This window comes from Misgurnus anguillicaudatus, chromosome 3 (genome assembly GCF_027580225.2).
Source record: "Misgurnus anguillicaudatus chromosome 3, ASM2758022v2, whole genome shotgun sequence".
Classification (NCBI taxonomy): domain Eukaryota; kingdom Metazoa; phylum Chordata; class Actinopteri; order Cypriniformes; family Cobitidae; genus Misgurnus; species Misgurnus anguillicaudatus.
The window spans coordinates 19,888,483-19,911,512 of record NC_073339.2 but is presented as its reverse complement, the minus strand read 5'-3'; the positions used below and the strand labels follow the sequence as shown (position 1 = coordinate 19,911,512).

Genomic DNA, 23,030 nt, shown 5'->3' with positions numbered 1-23,030 from the left:
GTATGTCTCCCTGGACGTAAACTTCAGGTGTGCCGACTTTTAAGCAGCTTGTGTGTGGAAACGTCCGTAAACAGTGCGGGGGTAAACGCGTCATCTCTATTAAAATGTTATGATTGGCCTGAAGCTGTCAGCGCGGCCTGACGTCGTCGACGTTATGTGCCAGTAAATAACATAAATTTAAATCTACGGTAAGTTACCGGCAACCCAGCTGCAATTTCTATGGAATTTTTTTACAGTGTAATCTTACAACCTGTCTTACTGGTAAATTGGAAGCACTGATTTATCGAAAAGGTTCTGTTCACACATGACCTGTTACCTGCAATTTACCAGTAAATTACCAGTAAAGACTGTGTGTGTGAAAGGGACTAATGATTAAATAATCATTTCATCGTGATTGTTTGATTTCATGATTTCAGATCACCGCAATTATTGCACATCTCTTTAAAAAACACAAGGGGGAGCTGAGTAATTTTTTATAAACAAACAAAAAATGAGAATTAAATGTCAAAGCAATAAAACAGGCAAGTAATCGTCATAATCATCAAAATTTATTAGACAATTAACCATCAGCCAAATTTCATAATCGTGACAGCCATAGATGTGAGATAACAAAGCGGAGCCTGACCTTAGGTAAAGATGTCCTGGATCCAGAGCTCTGGGTTGTCATGGTGAGTACCGTGGTGATGCCTAGGGCAACACGGGCGGGAGCGGCATCCATGTTGATCCAAAAGGAGACCCAGGAGAGGATGACGATGAGCAGACTGGGAATGTACATCTGGATCAGGTAGTATCCCATCTGTCTCTCCAGGTGAAATCGCACCTCAATGCATGTAAACTTGCCTAGTAGAAAGATAGCAGGTGGTGAAAATGGGGTTAAACATTTAGGAAGTCCACTTGTGAAAATGCAGATTTTATTACAACCCGAAATCAGAAAAAGTTGGGACACTGTAGAAATTGTGAGTAAAAAACGAATGGAATAATTACGAATCTCATAAACTTATATTTTATTCACAATAGAATATAGATAACATTTCAAATGTAGAAAGTGAGATATTTTGAAATGTCATGCCAAATATTGGCTCATTTTGGATTTCATGAGAGCTACACATTCCAAAAAAAAGTTGGGACAGGTAGCAAGAAGAGGCCAGAATAGTTAAATGTACATATAAGGAACAGCTGGAGGAGGACCAATGTTTAGGAATAGGAATGTTGTCCCATTCTTGTCTAAAACAGGCTTCTAGTTGCTCAACTGTCTTAGGTCTACTTTGTTGCATCTTCCTCTTTATACAACCCCAAACCATCAGAGATGCAGGCTTCTGAACTGAACGCTAATAACAACTTGGGATGTCCTCGTCCTCTTTAGTCCGGATGAAATGGCGTTCCAGTTTTCCCAAAAGAACTTCAAATTTTGATTCGTCTGACCACAGAACAGTTTTCCACTTTGCCAAAGTCCATTCTAAATTAGCCTTGCCCAGGGAAAACACCTGCGCTTCTGGATCATGTTTAGATATGGCTTCTTGTTTGACCTATAGAGTTTTAGCTGGCAACAGTGAATAGCATGGTGGATTGAGTTCACCGAAAATGTTTTCTGGAAGTATTCCTGAGCCCATGTTATGATTTCCATTACAGTAGCATTTCTGTATGTGATGCAGTGCCGTCTAAGAGCCCGAAGATCACGGGCATCCAGTATGGTTTTCCAGCCTTGACCCTTACGCACAGAGATTGTTCCAGATTCTCTGAATCTTTGGATTATATTATGCACTGTAGATGATGATAACTTCACATGTTTTGCAATTTTTCTCTAAGAAACTCAGAAAACTATTTTTTGCTGCCGCATTGGGGGAATTGGTGATTCTTTGCACATCTTGACTTCTGACAGACACTGCCACTCTGACAGGCTTTTTTATAACCAATCATGTTGCCAATTGACCTAATAAGTTGCAAATTACACCTTAAGCTGTTCCTTATATGTACATCCAAATTTTCCGGCCTCTTAATGCTACCTGTCCCAACTTTTTTTTGGAATGTGTAGCTCTCATGAAATCTAAAATGAGCCAATATTTGGCATGACATTAAAAAATGTCTCACTTTAAACATTTGATATGTTATCTATATTCTTTTGTAAATAAAATATAAATTTATTAGTAAATTAATCCATTCCTTTTTTATTCACAATTTCTACAGTGTACTTTTTCTAGTAAAATGGCAACATGCACTTGGGCAACACGGGCGGGACTTGTACACGTTATGTACACGTTTGTGCAAAACTTGATGATCCATTTAAATGGGAAAGACCTTTTTTAGAGAGAATCATTAATGCAAAATGTCTTAAATTCCCACTGATATTCATATCATAAAAGTATCTGGTTTCATACTGTATGTGACTGGTAAACAACTGCAGAATCTCATTTCAAAAGGTTTCTCTCAAAACAAATTTTTGAAAAGGCTTGTCTTTCTTTAAACACACAGAGTCCTTTCTTTCTCTTTTTCCACTGTCCCAAAGAGATTTACATCTAGTAAAATTTCAAAGGCCCTCCTATCCACCTGGAAGGCACTATGGAGGCAAATATGTATGTGTAAACACCAGCAAGCAGTAAGCCATATAATGTAACCCTGCTTCAAAACACATACATATAGTGTGCAATAAGTGCTTAAAATATTGGCTTTCTCACACACAAAAAAACAAACATGCTGACATTCACAAATACAGTTTAGTTTTTTTGGTAGTTTGAGCAACTATTGCAGTCAAATCTGCAGCTGAAGTGATCTGAGAATACAGCTGAGAGCAACAGAAACATGCAGAGGAAGGGGAAAACCAGCTGACAGACTGTGTTATGGAGCCTAACATCACCCAGCGTTCACAGGACAGAATCGAGAAGTGCTGCAGGCCCAGAAAAGTATCCCAACTAAACATCCTGGTTAATTACAGATTTGGTTAAAAGTATTGCATCGGTTAAGTTGTATTATTTGTATCCCAGTAAGATGAAAAATAGCAAATAATAAATTTTCTAATGTCTCTTAATGGTCTTGCCCTTTTAGGGATTAATATTAATCATTACTGAGCATCATAAGCAGGATTTTTGTGCTTAATGTACATATTTAGGAAACCTAAAAGATTCTCCATCCTTTCACTGACCGGCTTGTGCTGCACTCGCAGCATTAACCTGGGGATGAAAACCCGCTGTGACATCACCAAAGCAGAACCATGTGGTTATTTCACATCCCGCACCCGTGACTCAACTGACGAAGATGCATGAGCTCTGAGCAGATGTATGAGTGGGCATAGTCACATGACAAAATAGGAAGAGTTTATCAGATTGAGGAGGAAATGTGTGAGCAGCCATGCAGAAAGGCCTATGCCCATCTTGTCAGACTGGAGAGAGGATATCACATTAAAGAAGTGATAATGAACCGGTGGTCAGAGAGACTGTCATGGTGGAGATTAAAAGCAAGTTTGATTGGTTTAGAAGGTTACCTTCTATTAAACCTCTGTGCTTCTTAAAATGAAAACCCTAATGCAAAATGGAGCGTTTTTATGAGTAATGAGATTGGAAAAAGGCTTATCTGAAAGAGGGGCAAACCATATATTATTCCAGAGGAACACGTCTATAAAATATGCTGTAGATCAAGCAATGAATAATGAATGCCACACTAAATAGATGCAAAAGAGCTATTTGGACACTAAGTGGTTTTCAATCAAGCGGATAGGTGTGCAGCATGAGATAAATAAATATGGATTATATACAGGCAATGAATGAAGCCATCTGAAATTGCATTAAAACAATCAATTACTTAATTTTTTTTCTTTGTTCTTTACACCCTTCCAGCATCTTTGGCTATACTCATGGCGAGAACTGGTTAATCAATACAGAAGAAAATCCACACACAGGTTTGGGGAGGGGAAATTCGGCATCTCCAAATTATCTAACCTGTATGTTTTTAAAGGGACATTCCACTTTTTTGAAAATATGCTAATTTTCCAGCTACCATAGGGTTAAACACTTAATTCTTACCATTCTGGAATCCATTCAGCTTATCTCCAGGTCTGGCGCTTAGTCCCCTTAAACTTTTAATGTCAAGGGACTATTTTAGGCACCGCGTAATATCATTGCGCCTCCTGCAGCCATGTTACAGCAGCAAAGTCCTTGATTATTACGCCAGAATGAGAGTATAGTTTCTAGTAGGGGTGTGACGAGATCTCACGAGATTAAATATGTATCGCGAAATTAATTATGTCACGAGATTTCTCGTGGAGGTGAAATGCCGGACGTTTCTCAAATAAAAGGCTGCATCCTTTTGAGGGCGCATTTGTAGACGTCATAAAAACTTTCTTATTACAGAATATTAACAATTATACATTTAACTATTATATTTAGTTAAAGGTTCTCTAAGCGAATCTGTGTGTTGATTTTTGAAATGTATTTTCAAACAAAGTGAGCGTAGTTAACTCCTCCCCCTCCCTTTCGTGCTTTCATGTTTGCTGTATGTAACAAAAAATGTTTTATGGTCTAAAACGCGTGAATTCGCTTAGAGAACCTTTAATCGTAAATTGTTGTAATATGCTTATGACTTGCGAATGCAATGCCCAGTTAACTGAAATAAAGCAGGCTTGATGACGTATGCAGCCTGCCTATACGACATCTTGAGGCTGCAGCTTTCGGTTTGACAGCCACTGTCCGAAATAAGCATAAAATGTGTTTACTTGTTTTGATGGTTTATTTGAACCAGTTATTATTGCATCGTCATTATTATGTAATTTTGAAGGGTACTTCTAACTTGGGGCTATTTTTACTACAAAAAATATCAAATTACTTCATTATCAATTAGCAAAATAATTGTTAGGGACAGTCCCAGATTAGTTAAAGCATTTCAAAATAACGTGATTTCAGTTTCCTATTCATTTATTTTATCTTTGAGGATTTCTTAAAAAAAATAAAAAATTGTGTCTCGTCTCGTGGATTAGGTGTCTCGTCACACCCCTAGTTTCTAGCCATATCTGCCTAGAAATCGCAACTTTTAATTTTCCGTCGGTCTTAGTACACGATGTAACTACAGAAGAGTCAAGTTTTAAATAGGAAACATATCGAAACTCTTTGGTTATTTTCTTAGGCGCAACGCTATCGGACTAATCAGATTCTATGGATTGTGCTAAGCTATGCTAAAAGTGGTACCGCCAGATCCGGAGACAAACAGCACAAAACTGAATTACATGAACATCAGCTTTCACTGCGCCTTTCTCAAATACACCTTTTTCAAAAGTTGCTGTTTATACTTGCAGAGTTGGACCAGTGGCCTTTTCACAGGTGAAGTTTTTTGGCAGGCAGCAGAAACAGGATTAAGGGTAAGAAAGCATTGTGCATTAACTGCCAAGAAAAGTATAACAAAGAGCTAATGAAAAAAAAATGAACAGAAAGTGATAAAAGTAAAGGTAAATGAGTTCAAGCATTCTGAAAAGTAAAAGTAAAAACCCATGTAGACCTTGTCAGATATTGGTGCTGTACTGTAGCATCCATAATTACTGATCAGGACATGCATTTATTTAATGATCTTTCCTGAAGATATGAGATATCAGTGTAAAACTAAAAGTAAGACGTGTAGACTAAATAAAAACACGGGCAGAAACATAACAAAGTCCTATATGTTCAGCATTTTTTATATTAGTGCATCCAGAAAGGTCCTCATACCTCAACATGTTCAACATGTTTTTTGGCTATACTTAAAAATAATACATTATAGCCAGTAGTTAAAAGAATAATTAATAGATGTTAATGTGGTATGACAAACATATATGAATAACAGCTGGACATACTGTATGTAATGTATATTTACAGGTATGAGTTGCCAACATGCTTTTATTATCTCCATTCACATACAGTATGCAACAACGTATTCAATCAATTTGTGATGTATTGATCTTACAGTTTCTAACTGTAATTTTGTGAATATTTAGAAATGTGCTGTATTTTTCCGTCTATAGGCTTATTTTGTAGTTATAATGAGGTTTAAGCTTATGTCATGTTTAATGTATATGTAAAATGTGTTGATATGCTGTTGTCAGTACACTAAATCAATCCAATAGCTAGAGATATTACAGTGGGTAAATGCTAATGAATCCACCCCACTTTTATTTGGACGCACAACTCTTAACTCAATCAATATCAATACACAATATTGATTCGCCAATATTGATCTCATTACTAAGTGAGATATCTGAAGAGGGTCCAGGGAATAATTTGACTGACATATGTGACACTGGACCACAAAACCAGTCATAAGGGTGAGTTTTTTTGAAAATGAGATTTTTACATCACCTGAAAGCTTTCCATTGATGTACACTGTAAACAATTTCTGTAGAAATTACAGTATTAATGGGTACTACTGGCAACTAGCTGCCAGTAACTTACTGTAGATTTTACATTTATGTTATTTACTGACAACAGTCTGTTTAAAGTTAAATGAACATGAAACATTTTTAGTCTTTATCTTCTACAGTAAGTTACTAGCAACCAGCTGCATAATTACAGCAAATATTTTACAGTGTATGGTTGGTTAGGATAGGACAATATTTGGCCGAGATACCATTATTTGAAAATCTGGAGTGTGAAGGTGCAAAAAATCTAAATATTGAGAAAATTGCCTTTAAAGTTGACCGAATGAAATCCTTAGCACTGCACCCACTCACAAAAATAAAGTTTTGATAGATTTACAGTAGGAAATTTACAAAATATCTTCATGTAACATGATATTTACTTAATATACAAATGATTTTTGGCATGAAAGAAAACTCAATAACTTTGACTCATACAATGTTTTTTTGTTGTTATTGTTGCTTTTGCTACAAATACAGTGGCAAGAAAAAGTTTGTAAACCCCTAGAAGTAAACTGGTTTTCTACAGTAATTTGCCATAAATGTGATTTAACCCTAATCTAGGTCACAACAATAGACAAACACAATGTACATAAGCTGACAACACACAAATAATTCTAGTTTTGTTGTGTCTTCTTTGAAAACCCCGATTAAACATTTACAACACTTGAGAAAAGTCCACATTGCTCAAAGTCATGTCCTAGTTTCACATTTCTCATGTCTCTTCAAGTCTTTTGGGAGTTGATCTCTCTTAATGTGTCATTACACACAGTGGTCACTTGTTTGAGCCAACCTAACCTTGACCCAACAGCATCTGTCATTCAGTGGGTCACAAAGGCCCTCTGAGGCTACAATGAAACACTGGGGAGACACAAAGCCTGCACACACAACTTCACTTGTGGACATGATTTTCAGTACAGTATACACGTACACTTTAATATGCTGTAACTGTAACCCATTTTTACTGAATAGAATGTCAATTCTGCAATCCACTACCACTGTTTTTGGAGACATGATAATATTGTCCTGGAATCATAAATTCTGATCTTTATACAGTGCCTTTTAACATTGTGTTTGACCGGATGCCATCATGCTTGTTTAGAAGATTAATTTCAATGTTCAAATTTCAAACCTGGACACAGACTGGAGGGTGAAACAAAAAGCCCATACCACAGCTAGAAAAGCTGGAACAAAACAAACTAAAGAAACAATGACTAGACTCAAAAGAGCAAATCACAGTAAAAACAGCAACAAATTAGCACAGGAATGCACAAACGCAAGGACATGAGGGGTTGTTTGCAAAGTGGTGCTTTCAACTAAAAATGGATAACAATTTATGCGTTCTGGCTGTTCATTTACATACTGTAACAATATAGTGTTTGGGGCCCTGAAAACACAAACCTTTGAAAGCGTGCACGTTTTGAAAATTATACCATTAACATGTAAAAAGGAAACTGCTAATTTGTGAAAATGGTAACGCCATGTGTGTGCGTATTAAATTTTAAACATTGTGTGAAATCGCCAACTACTGACCTAGCAGGCTAAACTCAACGTTTTAGGCGTTGTTGCGGATCTGTGTGAACAGGCATCGTTTTGACAAGAGTGTCATCTTTATGCAAAACTTTTCAGAAACACAAAGAAAACTTCTCAATTTAAAGTATATTGTTGACATGTAAACATATCCTTAGATAGGAGAGGAACTGTGTAGCGTAATGAGGGAAGCAGGAAAAGGGAGTGAATTAATAATTGTATAATTAATGAGGAGGTGGGACCAAGACAAATGACAGGAGAGCACATAGAGACAGAGCGCAGTTATGCAAATTTGAAAACCACACCCACCGGGGAGAAAACAATCCAACGGTCTCCATTGACTTTGTATTTCAAGAGGCTGCCTCCTTGTCATTTCTGGCTTATAACAAAAACAGAATAATGCCTAAAAGCTGCTGTGTGACAATATGTACAGCTAACAAGCCAAATACCCAGAAATACGTTTTTATAAGCTGTCGTCGAGCCGTAAAACTCAGCCTTCAAGGAGAAAAAAGTGGATCGCCGACTACGTTTCCCCCTAGTGGACGCAGTTCTACTTATATAAGTCCTATGAAAAGTTACCTGTTTCCACTTTTGTGTCTTTAAACGCTCGTTTTTTGGGGGGTCGACAGCTTATAAATACTTATTTACAGATAAAACTTAAAAACAGAACAATGCCTAAAAGCTGCTGTGTGACAAGATGTACAGCTAACAAGCCAAAAAACCCAGAAATAAGTTTTTATAAGCTGTCGAGCCGTAAAACTCAGCCTTTAAGGAGAAAAAAGTGGATTGCGACTACGTTTCCCCCTAGTGGGCGCAGTTTTATTAATGAAATGTTGCCTGTTTCCAGTTTTGTGTCTTTAAACGCTCGTTTTTTTTGGGGTCGACAGCTTATAAAAACTAATTTCTGTTTTTTTTTGCCTGTTAGCTGTACATCCTGTCATTTTATGCATTATTCTGTTTTTGTTATAAGCCAGAAATGACAAGGAGGTGACCTCTCGCAATACAAAGTCAATGGAGACGGTTGGATTGTTTCCCCCCCCAGTGGGCGTGGTTTCCAGGTTATGACGCGCTGTGCTCTGTCTCTATGGCATAAAGAAAACAAAGACCATGCGCTTCTAATCCCTTCTTTGACCCAGAACACAACAAACCATGAAGCACATGATCCAGGATTCCAACCATAAGGCAAACAATGACAAACTAGAAATGGAAAAGTACAAAAATGGTACACTAGTTTAGATCTGGACACCAAGGACAAAAACTGTCAAATCCAAGACAGTCACGACTGACAAAAGGTTTGAACATCACCTACAAAATGACAGGACTGTGACAGTTTCTGAGCTAACTGATGCTAGCACATATTATTATTGCAGTTCCATTTGAACAATTCCTGGTGGGATATTGTGATTTATTTGTTATATTTGATGTTTTGCAACTTGCCTGTGTTGTAGTGTTTGGTGCAGTATCTTAAATCAGACTCGTCTTTGAGGATGAACTGAGGTAGGGTTAGTCCGTCAGCCACCTGCACAGGTCCCTTCGCTTGCCATTCAAAGATCAGGTCATTCATTGTGTAACCAACTAGGAAAATAACCATAAAAATGTTAGATTACCTGATAATGGTGTAATACAATAACAGTAAAAACAATGGCACTTTGGTAATAATGTACCAAGGTTCTTCCAAGGGACAAAAGTTCTTCTTTTACACACCAAACACGGATTCAATGATTTGCACGAGTAGATTACATGCAAAGTAAATGCAAGGATGCGAATTGACGTAAACTCGCGTGGGCTGATGCGAATGACGCAAACTGGGCGGTATGGTTGCTGCGAAAAACACTTGCTGTTCAAATGCATCTTTGCGCAAGTTGAAAATATTCATCTCAAGCACAAAATTCGTATGACACGAAGTTAAATCCAGTTTGGTGTGTACGTACCATTACACTTACATGTACTAAACCATTATGACGTCTTATTAGATCTGTCAAGAACTGTTTGAGGAGTCTGATTTCATCTAATGAGTATTTTCACCATGAAGCAAAGGACTAGAACATAAAATAAGCAGACCATTTCCTACAAAGGCAGTCTTTGACAGGAGATTTTTAAAGACTGACTATGTTACTAAAATGAACATGGATACTCTGAAATGTGCAGTTATGAAGACCCCAGTAGAAGAACAATCATCATGAGGAGAATGAGAGGGCTATGCCTTGATTTCAAGTCGGCAGAAAGCTCTTTCACTAATCTTTAACCAGGCACTTATGCTGTAAACACATAATCTTGTTACCATGTCTCAAAGTTACAGTCCAAAACATATGCGTGCTTCTTAAATGTCTTTTAAATAACCTTCTATTCACTTCCTGTCACAAGGAATGGTGCGATGGTGGGGCTATCAGAGACTTGTTTCTGCCCAGGAAAAGATTGCAGCAATTAGCAACATGGCCCAACATCCAATGAATACTTTTTGCTAATTTTATCAGTGTTGAAGTTGTATATTTAAAAGCAGTATAGAGTACTTTTATGTCTTCAGGGGCGGATGCCCGGCCAGTTGAGCACTGATGCCAAACAAACTTAACATCAAAGCTACTGTTGACCTTATCCTGACTACCGGCTGAAGTTAAATTATAAAATGATAGACACTGTATTCCCACATCAATCTAAAAAAAAGAGGTGAGGGAGGGGAGGGGTTACATAACAATCTCTTGATAAGAAGTAGTCATCCGAGATTACTCACAACTCTCCAGCTGCATTATGCACGTCTGCACATCCATGGGGAAATTCTTCAGATCCATCGGACACGAGAGCGTCAGAGTCAACCTGAAAATCATATGAAGATCGGAGATCTTGTGAATCATGGATGACTTCGACCTTAAAACACTCTAATATGTGCTTCTAATGTGCGCTTTACTTGACATAACGCATGGCAAAGCATTCGTCAGCCAAGTGCAGGTTCATATTGTATGTGCACGTTTGTTAATGCAATTCCACGTTCATCCTCTGCATTTCTAATGCACAAATCCATGGCTCATACAAAGCAGGGAATCAAAAAGAGGGCTGTGAGCCTTTAAAGCCACCGGAGTGGTGAGATTTCTGAACAGGATTGTTAAGGAAAAGGAAAGACGAGTCTGGCAGCTGCAGATTGGCTATGTTTTAATTACGCTTCTTTTTCCCCGGGCAGTCGGAGTGAATCCTCTGTCGTTTGACATCTGCACTGCTTTCTGTCATCTCTCCTCAAAGCTTTACGTAATTTACTCCATATTAACTCCTGCAATTCCCATCTGCCTTTATGCTGCCTAAGTGATGTTGTCCTCATATGGCGTTTTATGAATTGTGTGGTGATCGATGTTGGTTTTTGAGGGGTTGGTACATTTTAGAGTTCAAAGGGAAGTTATGTTTAGAATTATTATTGAAGCACGGACTGCTTGAATGTACTGGATTACTAGGTTGAAGATTTTTACTGCTCTTCCCAGATACTAACGCAGTAGTAGTGCTGATAAGATGGCCAAATTGTGACAATCATAAAATTTTATATTTATGCATTTGGCAGATGCATTTCAATTCAATTTAACATTTCAGTACATATGCTACCTAAGATTAAAAACCTTTGCATTATCAGTGCAATGCTCGGTAACACTTTATTTTACGACCCGTAAAGTACCGCAGAATTAAACCGAATTTACAGCGTACACAACAGAGTACCTCTACAGTACGTACTTGTAGTTATAAGGGAACAATATTTTAAGTTTGTTCTAATAAGGGGTAAGAATATATGGAAAATTATTCTCTACGTATTTCATAACTACAGGGTACCTATTTTAATATTACGTGGTATATGACTTACGTCTATGTGTAATATGGTCTATGTGTAATATGTTTTTTTTTTTCATATTGCTACTTACCTGATGAAGTGTATTGTATAGCCTACAGTTGATGTCTACAAGCCACTTCGGCAAATAAAATATAACAGCACAATAAAAATAATAGCAACTTGTACCTCTTTGATCTGTATATGTATACAGGAGTTACCAGATAACTCTTATATTTGCGGGCTGTAAATTAAAGTGGCGCTTGTTACAGCCTTGTTCTTTGTATGTACCAGGTAACTCTCATATTTGCAGGCTGTAAACTAAAGTGGTGCTTTGTTCACCTCTTGTTATAAATGTTATAGGGTAAATACCATAAACATACAGAATATTGTTATATTTATTTTAAAACAACTTATTTCAAAACGTCTTTAAAACACTATAATTAAGCCAACACTTAATTTTTATTAACACAAAACTTTTATTTCATATAAAAAGTCATGACAATTTTTCGTTGTTTTTGCGGCTTGGCTTCCTCTGTTGGTGTTCTTGTCCACTCGGATGTTGAGTTGATGTAGTCTCACAAATGCTGTTCTGCATTACAAAAAAAAACATAAATGAAACCCTTTAGTAAATGTTGCTTCACTGTGCCTTGACAAAAAAACTGAGTTTTCTGAGACAGTTATTAACTTTAGGCTAATTTATGTGCTAGCTAACCTGCTGCTACCGTTAGCTGGCAACTTTCTTGAAAAAACATTGTTTGAAATGCGTGAGTCGTGTATTAACAAAACCAGTTACCTTATTCAGCATGCGGATCCTGCTGACATCACTCGCAGCCGTACTCCACAGTGTAGAAAGTTTTTAAAACCTCTTAAAGAAATGCGCAGTAGCCTACGCATGTAGTCGTCTTTTGCTTTAGCGGGAGCTGATATCTTCTGTTGTTTCATTCTGGTTTGCCATTGCATAAATTATATTTGGCTAAAATACTTGTGTTTACACATTTTGCAAAGTTTTATTCTACCAATGATAACACCTATTAAAAATAAACAAATAGCGTGCTGCTTTGTGGTCATTATTGTGTCATTTGAAATAAACGAGTTTCAGAGTCAAAATTGCAAAGCACCACTTCAAATATGTCCGCAAATGTAAGAGTTTCCTGGTAAATAGGGAATAAGTTGCTACTTTTATTGTACTTACCTTAAAAAAAGATAACCATATTAAATCAGCTGGACTTTTGTTATTAAAAGCGAGTAATATAGGCTACTAAAATAAAAGTGATGTGCTGTTATATTTATTAGTCGATGTGGCTTGTAGACATCGACTATATACAACATTCAGTAGTCAATATGAAAAATTCACAATAAAATCATAAAAAAATAAAACATAATTTCCCCATAGACTTGACTAAGTCATACATACCACGTAATATTACAATAGGTACCCTGTAGTTATAAAATACTTAGAGAATAATTTTCCATATATTCTTACCCCCTTATTACCCCAAACTTAATATATTATTCCCTAATACCTACAAGTACGTACTGCAGAGGTACCCTGTTGTTACAAATAGGAACGCTGTAAATTCGGTATAATTACGCGGTACTTTGTGGGTCGTAAAATAAAGTGTTACCCAATGTTCTTGCCATTTGAGCTAGAAGAGCACCTTTATTTACATTTATGTAATTTTATAAGCGTGCTCCCTGAATGACGAACCCATGACTTTTGCGCTGCTTATGCAATGCTCTACCAGAAAATACTTTAATGTTCCAACAACTCTCTCATATTTACAGCCCATTAAGTCTTGCGAGTGAGACTGTGAATGTTGCCCCATGCGTCAGTTGTTTTAACTAAATCTTACCTGATGGAATAAAGGACGTTTCCATTTTTAAATATTCTTAGGAGTTTGTTGTCAGTAGTGACATCATGGAAGTGTGCCCCCTTTTCGTTGGCGAAAAACAGATCGGGCTTCCAAATGGAATCTAACATAGAGGGATCCAGGTCTAGGGAGTCATCAGGGTACTCGCTGTAAGCCAACCGAGGGTCGTTCCACTGCTGTCGGAGAAAGATGTTCACTCTGTAATCCTGTGAGTAAAAAGCAAGGCTTAACATCAGTCAAAGAAAACAGCCCACAGGAGAGGTAAAACATGCCTTTCTGTCAGATGTAAATCAGACATAATGGGTTTCTTCGTGTACAAACGTGTACAGCTGCTGAAACTTATATGGAAATGAGCATGATTTGCTTAATTTCATAGTAGTATTACAAGCATTCAGTATAAGCTGTAGAGTAGCTTTTACATCAGGGCTGATGGGCCAGGTTTTTATCTGACAAAATGGAAAACGCAATTCCAAATGTAACTAAACATATAATTATACACTGAAGATACCAGTGTAAACAGGTTTACTAACTTAAAAAAAGCTTCCCATGTCTTTTGTTGTTGACGTTATCTTGGCACAAATTCATTCTGTTGTAAAAGCTAGTTATATCAGACAGATGCCAGCAGGGGCATATTACATAACATGCCCTCATCCTCAAATACCATAGAGGAACTATACAAAGGAAAAGAAAATACAACCAGGACAACATAAAATAGGGTTTAGGATTGTATTAGATCACTACTTGTAAAATATAAAATGAGTCTTGAAGCGAAACCAGTTGACAACTAGTGTTGGGCGATATGCCCTATTTTCAGATCGTCCTATCGTCAGCCTGTGAGATCGGCGATACACGATAGTATCGGGGGGCGGGGCAGTAGTTTACTTATTTTTTTATTTGTTAATATTTTACTCATTATAACAAGTCCCTTGATTGGTGGACAAAAACAGAACAAGAGCAACACCTTCATGACCGCAAACTTCTTAAAACTGATGCCATTAATGCGAGCGCGTCATTAAAACCCTAACCATGATTAACGTTACTTAATAACTGTAAAAACATGCATCTGCGCACGCACACACACGTGCACACACATACAAACAATTCAATGCATTGGTTTAGTGCTGTTGCAGAAGACTACACGTGTCAAGCAGTGGTGCTCTCATGAGGTGCCTTTTAAAACGCATCGGTCCAGCGGAACGAGATCATATTTAAAACACAATCATATATTAAACACGAGGGTGGTGTTGCTACAACTCCTTGAAATGCATATCATAAACAGGATTAATACCTAGTGATCTGACTTCGGACAGAGCGCAGCTTTCTGCACGTACGCGAGAGTGAGAGAGAGGCGCTAATATGCAGCGGGTCATATTTTAAACAAAAAGTAAAGTTTGCCTCAGCTCACATGAAACGCATTAAACTGAACAAATACATAAGGATTACTACTTTAGTTTATGTTTAGACTTCGGACAGACGCGAGAGCGCGTGCACGTGAGACAGAGAGAAGCGCAGCTGCTCATGACGCGGCGCGCTGGATTTAGTGGTATAAAGAGACCAAGACGCGCGCATTAAGTGCAGGTACGTGCAAGAAGGAATTCTCTCTTTACAAGCTCTCCACGTAAAGTGAAGCCCACAAACCCTAATGTGAGGAAAAGCATGCATTGTGGATGTTAATGTAAAACTATGATGATAATAATAATAATAATAGTAACCATTCGCCAACTATCATCATGACTATCGGCATGAAAGCCTGCCATTGGCGATATGTCTGAAGATCGTCGATACACGATACTATCGTCTATCGGCACAACCCTATTGACAACCACTATAAATTACGAATAGGTGCACTCTAAAAACAAACAGTACTAAATAGCACTCTTGGCTCGTAATCATAGAAGAACCATTTTATGTGCCATATAGCACTGATGAAGTACCTGTATATGTATATGTTTTCTATATATGAAGACCTTGGTTGTTCTCACACAACAGCATCAAGTTTCTCTCATGATAATACATTGACCCCAGGGGATTTTATGAAAACTTTCCATTATTTTACTAGAAGTCAACAAACCAGGCAGGCCCAATTTTTTTTTACAAATGATCGCTGTCAAAAAAATTGAGCAATGATGTCCCAAGAATGACAGTAGCAATGACAGTGTTCTTAATATGACAAAGTAAGTGTTTTGGTTAATGCCATTATGTTTATTTTTTTTTATCAGTGTATACCAGTAGTCAACTAAATTAATATAACATGGCAAAGATAAATGCACATTTATATATTTATTCAATAGATTTATAGCATTTTGCAGAAAAAAAATCTGCTTTTATAATAAATCTTTGAAAATCAAACTATGTATTTGAATTATTAATGTTATTATAACCTAAAGATGCTATGTGAAAGTTTGTAACATAAAATAGTGTTTTTTATCTTTCTTGGTATAGAAAACACGTTTTCCGAAATTAGTCAAAATGGATTTATTGCGTTTTAGAACCAAACTCTTCATATAATTCCACTCTGCGCAGGAGAGAACTTGTAATGTTTGTTGTGAAACATGGCAGCCAATTAAATAAAAACTTTTGTCAACCTGACATGGTAACATGTTATAATATGCCCTTACATTTGCCTCAAGAAATATTTGAACAAAACACATTTTGAATGAAGTTTACAGTACCACAGTCTAAAGTAAATTGACATTTTGAAGAGAATTACAATGGAAAACATAATATAAGGCAATTTCATATGTGCCAAAGTCTTGCCTTGGAGCATGAGTTGCATATATGAGTAATAAAGAAAATCTGTTTACATCACAGCTGATCCGGTTACAATTGGTTTGAATAGACAGATCATTATGCTCTTAAAAATAAAGGTTCTTAAATGGTTTTTCACACCGATCCCATAGAAGAACCCATTTTGGTTCCTCAAATAATCATTTATTTAATATCTTTTTCATACCTGAAGAATCTTAAGTGCTGATATTTAGTGCTGACCACTATCCTGTAGAATCGATGCTAGTAGCAGATGTATATGGGTTCAATAAGTTCAAATCTAAAAATCTAAATAAAAAAACTGAGAGAAGAGCATCCATTTTGGACAACAATTGTGCTTTGTTCTACACTCTAAAACCAAACGGTGCTAAATAGCACTAAAAGTTGTGGCCAGGGAACCATTTTAAGTGCCATATAGCACCTATTTAGTACCTGTGTAGCACTAGCACATATGTAGAACCATATGTGGTGCTATAGTGTTGCTATATTACCCCTGTGTTTTATATGTGCTATATAGCACTAAAAAATGGTTCCCCTATGATTACAAGCTTTTAGTGCTATTTAGCACCATTTTTTTTTTAGAAGCAATAATATGTACAAGACTATAGTCAGCCTGACTGTGCCTGAGAGGAACTACTAAGATAAACACTCCCTAATAATGAATGGAAGGTGACAGCGCGTGGGTGATATAATTTGTTAGGCAACAAGGCGGATGAAGAACCAGGCAGTTTTCATATCCTATCTGTGTCTTTCTGAAATATTTAAATAACTTTTTTTAAAGTAAGCCTAGTTGTAGGGTATGAGATGAGAAGTTCTGGATGAGAAGTTTCTAGAACAGACTCTGCAAATTTCTTAAGGATGCAGACAAGTGCGATCATTCGAAGAAATGCAAAGAGCCGTGAAGTATCAATGTTCTACTCTACTTCCCCGACAATGATAGTTTGTGGAAAGAAGCTGAAACGTAGCAGAGATGGAGAACATATCTGCTGATAAACCCTGACTTGCTTTTATTACAGATTTCTTGAACTTTTACCAGGTTTAACACAAACTTTGAGGCTGATTGTGTCCTCTTAACATTTCGGCCTTGCCAGGACCTCATACATAACAACTGTGATCGCTTAACCCAGTGTGGGCATTCAGTGTCCAATGCCAATTTCCATGCATCTGCTGTGTGATTTCATGTTCGAACGAGATCGGCTGGCATCAAGGGTGAATCACCCCCATAAACCGGCCGTCCGTGATAAATCACACCTTCATACGTGAAAGGACTGTGGCTTCTGTAATGGACCGATAGCATTTCAACACTTCACTTGCATGTTGTCAGCACAACTGCTGACATCTCTAAACCCGCACGTTGTCAGCACAACTCACAAAATTGTGGTACAAGTGAAAATCTATAGGGCTTCAACAACTGTCACAGACTCAGAAACTCGCTCCTTAATATGGAGAAAAATGTAAAACCAAATATGTTTAGTGATAATGAAATAATAAGATCCCATGCAAACTATGGAACAACTATTAATCCTGAGATGGTATGGAGTCTCTGCTCCCAGACCAGTGCTCAATCCTTCATTTAATCCTTTCTTATTACCAACTGGTGCAGTGAACTTGGCTGCTCAGCTTTCAATATCCTTGGATTTCAAACACATTGGCATGGCAAGCAGATGTTTCAGGATTCTGAATAACCAGAAACTAATCGAAAACTGTACAGATGTGTCGTTTGGAAACAGCAACCGCAACAGATTAAATTTTCACGATCTCTTAAGCAAAATAAAAAATAAAATAATAAATAACGACAACATAAAGCAGTGTCTGTAGTTTAGAAAGATGATGAAAAAATATTTTTCAAGACAGCATGAGTGATGTTTGGAAACTATTTTCCTTCAAATGTTTAAACATCTTCTTGTTTAATACGTTACATCAAGTGAATGTAGTCACGTCACATCATTGAAGAGAGCTGCTGATCATGTGTCACCCATATGGATGACAAGTTTAGGACTTCCCTGTTGTGTTACTTTCCTTTGCTTCTGTGTGTTGGCATTATCTAACAGTTCAAATATTGAGGGATTGGATTCTCCAGAGACCAGATGATTAGGACTGCGACTAAGAAGGATAGCTGTAAACCATATGTAATATATAGTGAAGGCTATACGGAGTTAATTCCTCCTAGTAAAGCCTACATGTGGACAACAAATCTGAGGGATGCCGTTTAATACTGCACATCAAATCTCAAGTGTATTGTGTGTCTAAATTTGTTTTGGGTGTCATTTGCTGTGGAGGCCATAAGTTGAACACATATGGTCCAGATGTTGACAATTCTGTAAAAACTACTCATGTGAAACACTGACTGATCTGATCAGAACAGCTGTGAATCTTAATGCTTTACAGAAAGATTGTTGATACTGTATATAGACTCAACGACTGTTGCTCCTGATAATACCAAAATATTGTATTACAGGGGTCTCAGTTCATTCATGACTTTGACACACAGCCATGAAGCTCTACTGGATATATAAGTGTGTGATATCACTTCCTGTTTTAGTGCATTTTTTCACATGACAGCAAGATTGCTGTAAACTCTAAGCTAATTTTTGTAATTTACAGTTTTTTTATAAAAATCTGCCAACATAATGTAAAGAATGTTCTGTCAAAATATAACCTTGATTTATTTAAAGGTGACCTAAATGACCTTGAAAGTAATCCACCTGGCCCAAATTAACTTTATATATCATTTCTAACAATCTGAACGCCTTCATGCAAAAACCTCCAAAATAAAAGTGTTGACTAACTTTTATATCAAATACTATTCAATTGGAATAATGACATATTGCCAACATATTTACATCTGAAACGGCATGTCTTGTTTATTTACGTTTTGTTTAATGACTTGTTTAATTCATTAATGCATTTTGCACAACAACTGCATTATCCTATAAAATGAATGTAATTTTAAATCCATAAAGTATATAAACAACGAAAATGACATATCCTATAGCAACGTGATTGATTTTAATGTTCAATAATGATTTTAAAAATATGTTTAGATAAAATTATTAGAGGAACGGATTTTTGTCATATGAGCATGGGTGATTCTGCGCCCCCGTGAACTCTGGCGAACTTTGCCGTTGTACCAAGAAGATGAATCTAGAAATCTCTACTCATATAACGTCGAGACACTCACTCACATTTTAAACATAAGGTCAATGTGTTAGCATGACATTTTAAACATACATTTTCTACACAGAGGAGGTTAACTGCACATTACCGTACTGGGGTTTGGAAATGTTGGGAACGTTTCTTACGTTTTAATTCCTCAGATGCAGCACCTGCCGCCAGAATTGTAATGTAACATGATCAAAACACTATCAAAACGGCAAAAATCTCTGAAAAGTGGCAAGGGTGCAGCACAGAATAGATAATATTGTGCATATTTAACAGATTAAAAGAAAGTAACTCTTTCTTTTCTCTAATTTTGAGGTTGCATGCAAAATCCATTTGGCTCAAAAAACCGAGGGGGCACGTGCCCACTCAGCTTGAATGGGCATGACGCCTCCGGCCCAGACAGATTGTAATAAATGATCTATAGGGAATTTGGACCTGAAACTTCACAGGCACATTCTGAGGACACCTGAGACTATTATACATCTTGAAAAATTGCCATATTAGTTGACTTTTAATAATAGTAACATTCATAGATTGATTGAAATTAAAGTGAATTCAATTATTGAAATTATTAGACATAATTTTACGTTTTACTATTAAAATAAAATAAAATAAAATAAAATAAAATAAAATAAAATAAAATAAAATAAAATAAAATAAAATAAAATAAAATAAAATAAAATAAAAAATAAAAAATAAAAAATAAAAAATAAAAAATAAAATAAAATAAAATAAAATAAAATAAAATAAAATAAAATAAAATAAAATAAAATAAAATAAACAAACAAACAAACAAACAAACATACACACAAACAAAAAATTTATTTAACTTAACTTAACTTAACTTAACTTAACTTAACTTAACTTAACTTAACTTAACTTAACTTAACTTAACTTAAATTTGTTTTCTTTTTATAATAAATAATTAGAAACTGCACTTGATCGCAAAAAAAAAACAAGTTTGTTGATTTTAGTAAATGCCTAAGAGTCTTGTATCCTACTTGAAAAAATGAATATTTATAAAGAGATAGAGCCCCTTCTGAGAAAGGGAAAGAATTTGGCAAAAGCACCGTCTCTTCAGACATAATTATTTCATAGTGAGCATGCGGTCTCACGGCGCATAACTTATTCAGAGCAAGCTGAGGGAAGAAGGCGACAAGGCTCTTTCAGTGTCCATGTGCGTGTGTGTGTTTATAAGTGTGGCAAACATTTGCAGCGGCAGAGAATGTTGAGACATTTGCTGAAAGCATATCTCCTTGTTCCTGTGTTTGGATCGGGGTGTGAAAATGAAAGTTCTTTGCTGAGCACACCTGCTGTCTGTTTCTATTCAAGCATGATGGCATATAATGGGCAAACAAGATCCCTAAGGGAGGAGCTACACAGGTAAAAACAATAAGTGCCACTCACTTTCTTAATGCCTGGAGGATTTTAGATATGACAACTTGTATACAACCACCCTAGACCTCACTGCATCTGAAGTTTGGATGCTTTCTCTTGACCTCCAGTGTGAACTGCTCTCTCTTCCTCTGATGTAATTCACCCCAAGGGCTGATGTTCATTCACATTGCTGCCTCTATTTCTGCTTGTGAAAACCTGCAATACACCATCCGCAAACCCTTTGCAGGTTCAAAACTGAACGTTTTCCAGAGATGTGCTACTGTGTTATCAAGCGTGTAAATCATTTAATTCATTAAGCCTCTGGCACACAAAACCATTTCACAATGCATTACTTAAAACAAAGATCAGATTTAGCCTGGGAAAAAAATGAAGAACTAAATTAAAGCTTAATGTGCTCATTAATCCATCATGTTGGGGAACTTAAGATTACAGGATGACTCCCTAAAAGCACGAAAACAGGTTTGTGTCCCCCCTGACATGTTTAGCATGCTGATAATTAACAGCATCCTAAAGTCTTGGATTTAGATGCGGTACAAGGTGCATGAGAGCATAAATGTTCGCTCTGTGCAAAGCACAAACTCTCTTAATGTCAGTTATACGATGTCCATTAGATCTGAACTGTGCACTTTAATGACAGCCTATTAGTGCGATAATTAAACCCTGTAGAAACAATTAACTCAGTGCTGATATTATTGCAATGATTTATAATGGGTTAACATCACTAAGTGGCATTTTGGATACATTGTGATTGTGAATACATACCATAGTTGTCTCGGCAATGGAGCCAAAACTGTTAATAAATATGTTGCATGATACATTCACAGGTGGACCTGGAGAATTAAGAGAACAAGAGAAAGAACAGAAGAAAATAATTCATATATCTTTTACAAATGTACTCTTTCTACTACATATTGTAATGCTGCTTTTTCACCAGCCACGGTAGAGGCGACAAGCGCGAGTGATTTCAATGTTAAGTCAATGTGAAGACGCGTTGTCGCTCGTCTGGAGGTCTCGCGGCACGAATGAGGCGATTCCACCTCATTTACGCGTCTAGTTCCTGCGAATGACGCGAATTAAGCGTCTGACTTGGTACGCGCGAATAGTGTTTTTTGTGCATTTTGCGTTTGACGTGAATTTGCGTCTGACGTCCGAGTTTAAAAATGTGAACTTTGGCGGATTTTCGTGCCGCGTTAACCAATCAGGAGCCTGCTTGCTGCTGTGGCGGCAGCCCCGCCCGGCTCAACATGGAGAAACGGTTGATATTGTCCGTGAGCAGTCACCCGTAGCTATACAACACAAGTTCTTATTTCTATAGAGACAGGATTAAAAAGGACCTTTGCTTGGTAAGTTGTAAATACACATTTCACTTTTGAGTCATGTGACGTTTATCGACCCGCGGCATTCCTGCCATTTTTTTAACTATTTTCCCCCTATAGTAAGGTAGCCAAATACAAACAGGTAACTCTCTCGATGAATGCACTATCATCATCAGCCATCTTGCAAACAGACAACCGCACTTGCCCCTCCCACAAGAAGCGGATTTCGCCTCTGACATTCAAAATATTCAAGTGGCAAACTAGACGCGGTAGACGTGATTTTGACGCCTTTAAACGCGGCTGGTGTAAACCCACGGTAAGGATGGTTAATCTAAGTACAGCTGTACATGTTAGAAATGTATTACTGTCAATTTAGTAAAATACTTTTTTATGCAATGAAAGTGAATATGTTCAAAAACATTAAAAGTCTTTATGGCACAGCAATCTATGTGAACTACAGTACAGTATGTGGCCCTGTTACCAGCAAAAATGACACAGTGTGAATAGGTGGACAAGGCATCGCAGTGATATGATTAACTGCCCCACTTTGTATTCTCGTCCATAGCAATATTGCTCTCTAAAAGAATTTTGGGGCATAATTCGATGCATCTGTCAGTAGTACGTCTTAACCAGTCTTGTCATTCATCATTCACATCCACCATAATTCTCTGCTCTGAACATTAGATTATTTTTAGCCGTTGCCCTAAATCTTTCCAATAACTCTTTATATGGACATTTATAAAATAGTAGATTCAACGGGAAAGTCCTGTGCCAGTTAATAATTTAAGAAAGCCGTGATTGATTAATGGTTTAGGTTT

The 23,030-nt window shown here is 36.9% G+C and overlaps 1 protein-coding gene across 1 annotated transcript in view; it reads right to left on the bottom strand.

The window, feature by feature from the left end:
* glra3 (glycine receptor, alpha 3) overlaps positions 1–23,030 on the bottom strand; it is a 56,892-nt gene that overhangs the window by 9,546 nt on the left and 24,316 nt on the right. The window contains exons 3-7 of the mRNA XM_055205075.2: positions 21,659–21,726; positions 13,553–13,776; positions 10,626–10,708; positions 9,335–9,472; positions 626–840 (exon numbers count right to left, since the gene is read on the bottom strand). Of these exons, the coding sequence (XP_055061050.2) occupies positions 626–840; positions 9,335–9,472; positions 10,626–10,708; positions 13,553–13,776; positions 21,659–21,726 (728 nt within the window). The remainder of the gene's footprint in view (positions 1–625; positions 841–9,334; positions 9,473–10,625; positions 10,709–13,552; positions 13,777–21,658; positions 21,727–23,030) is intronic.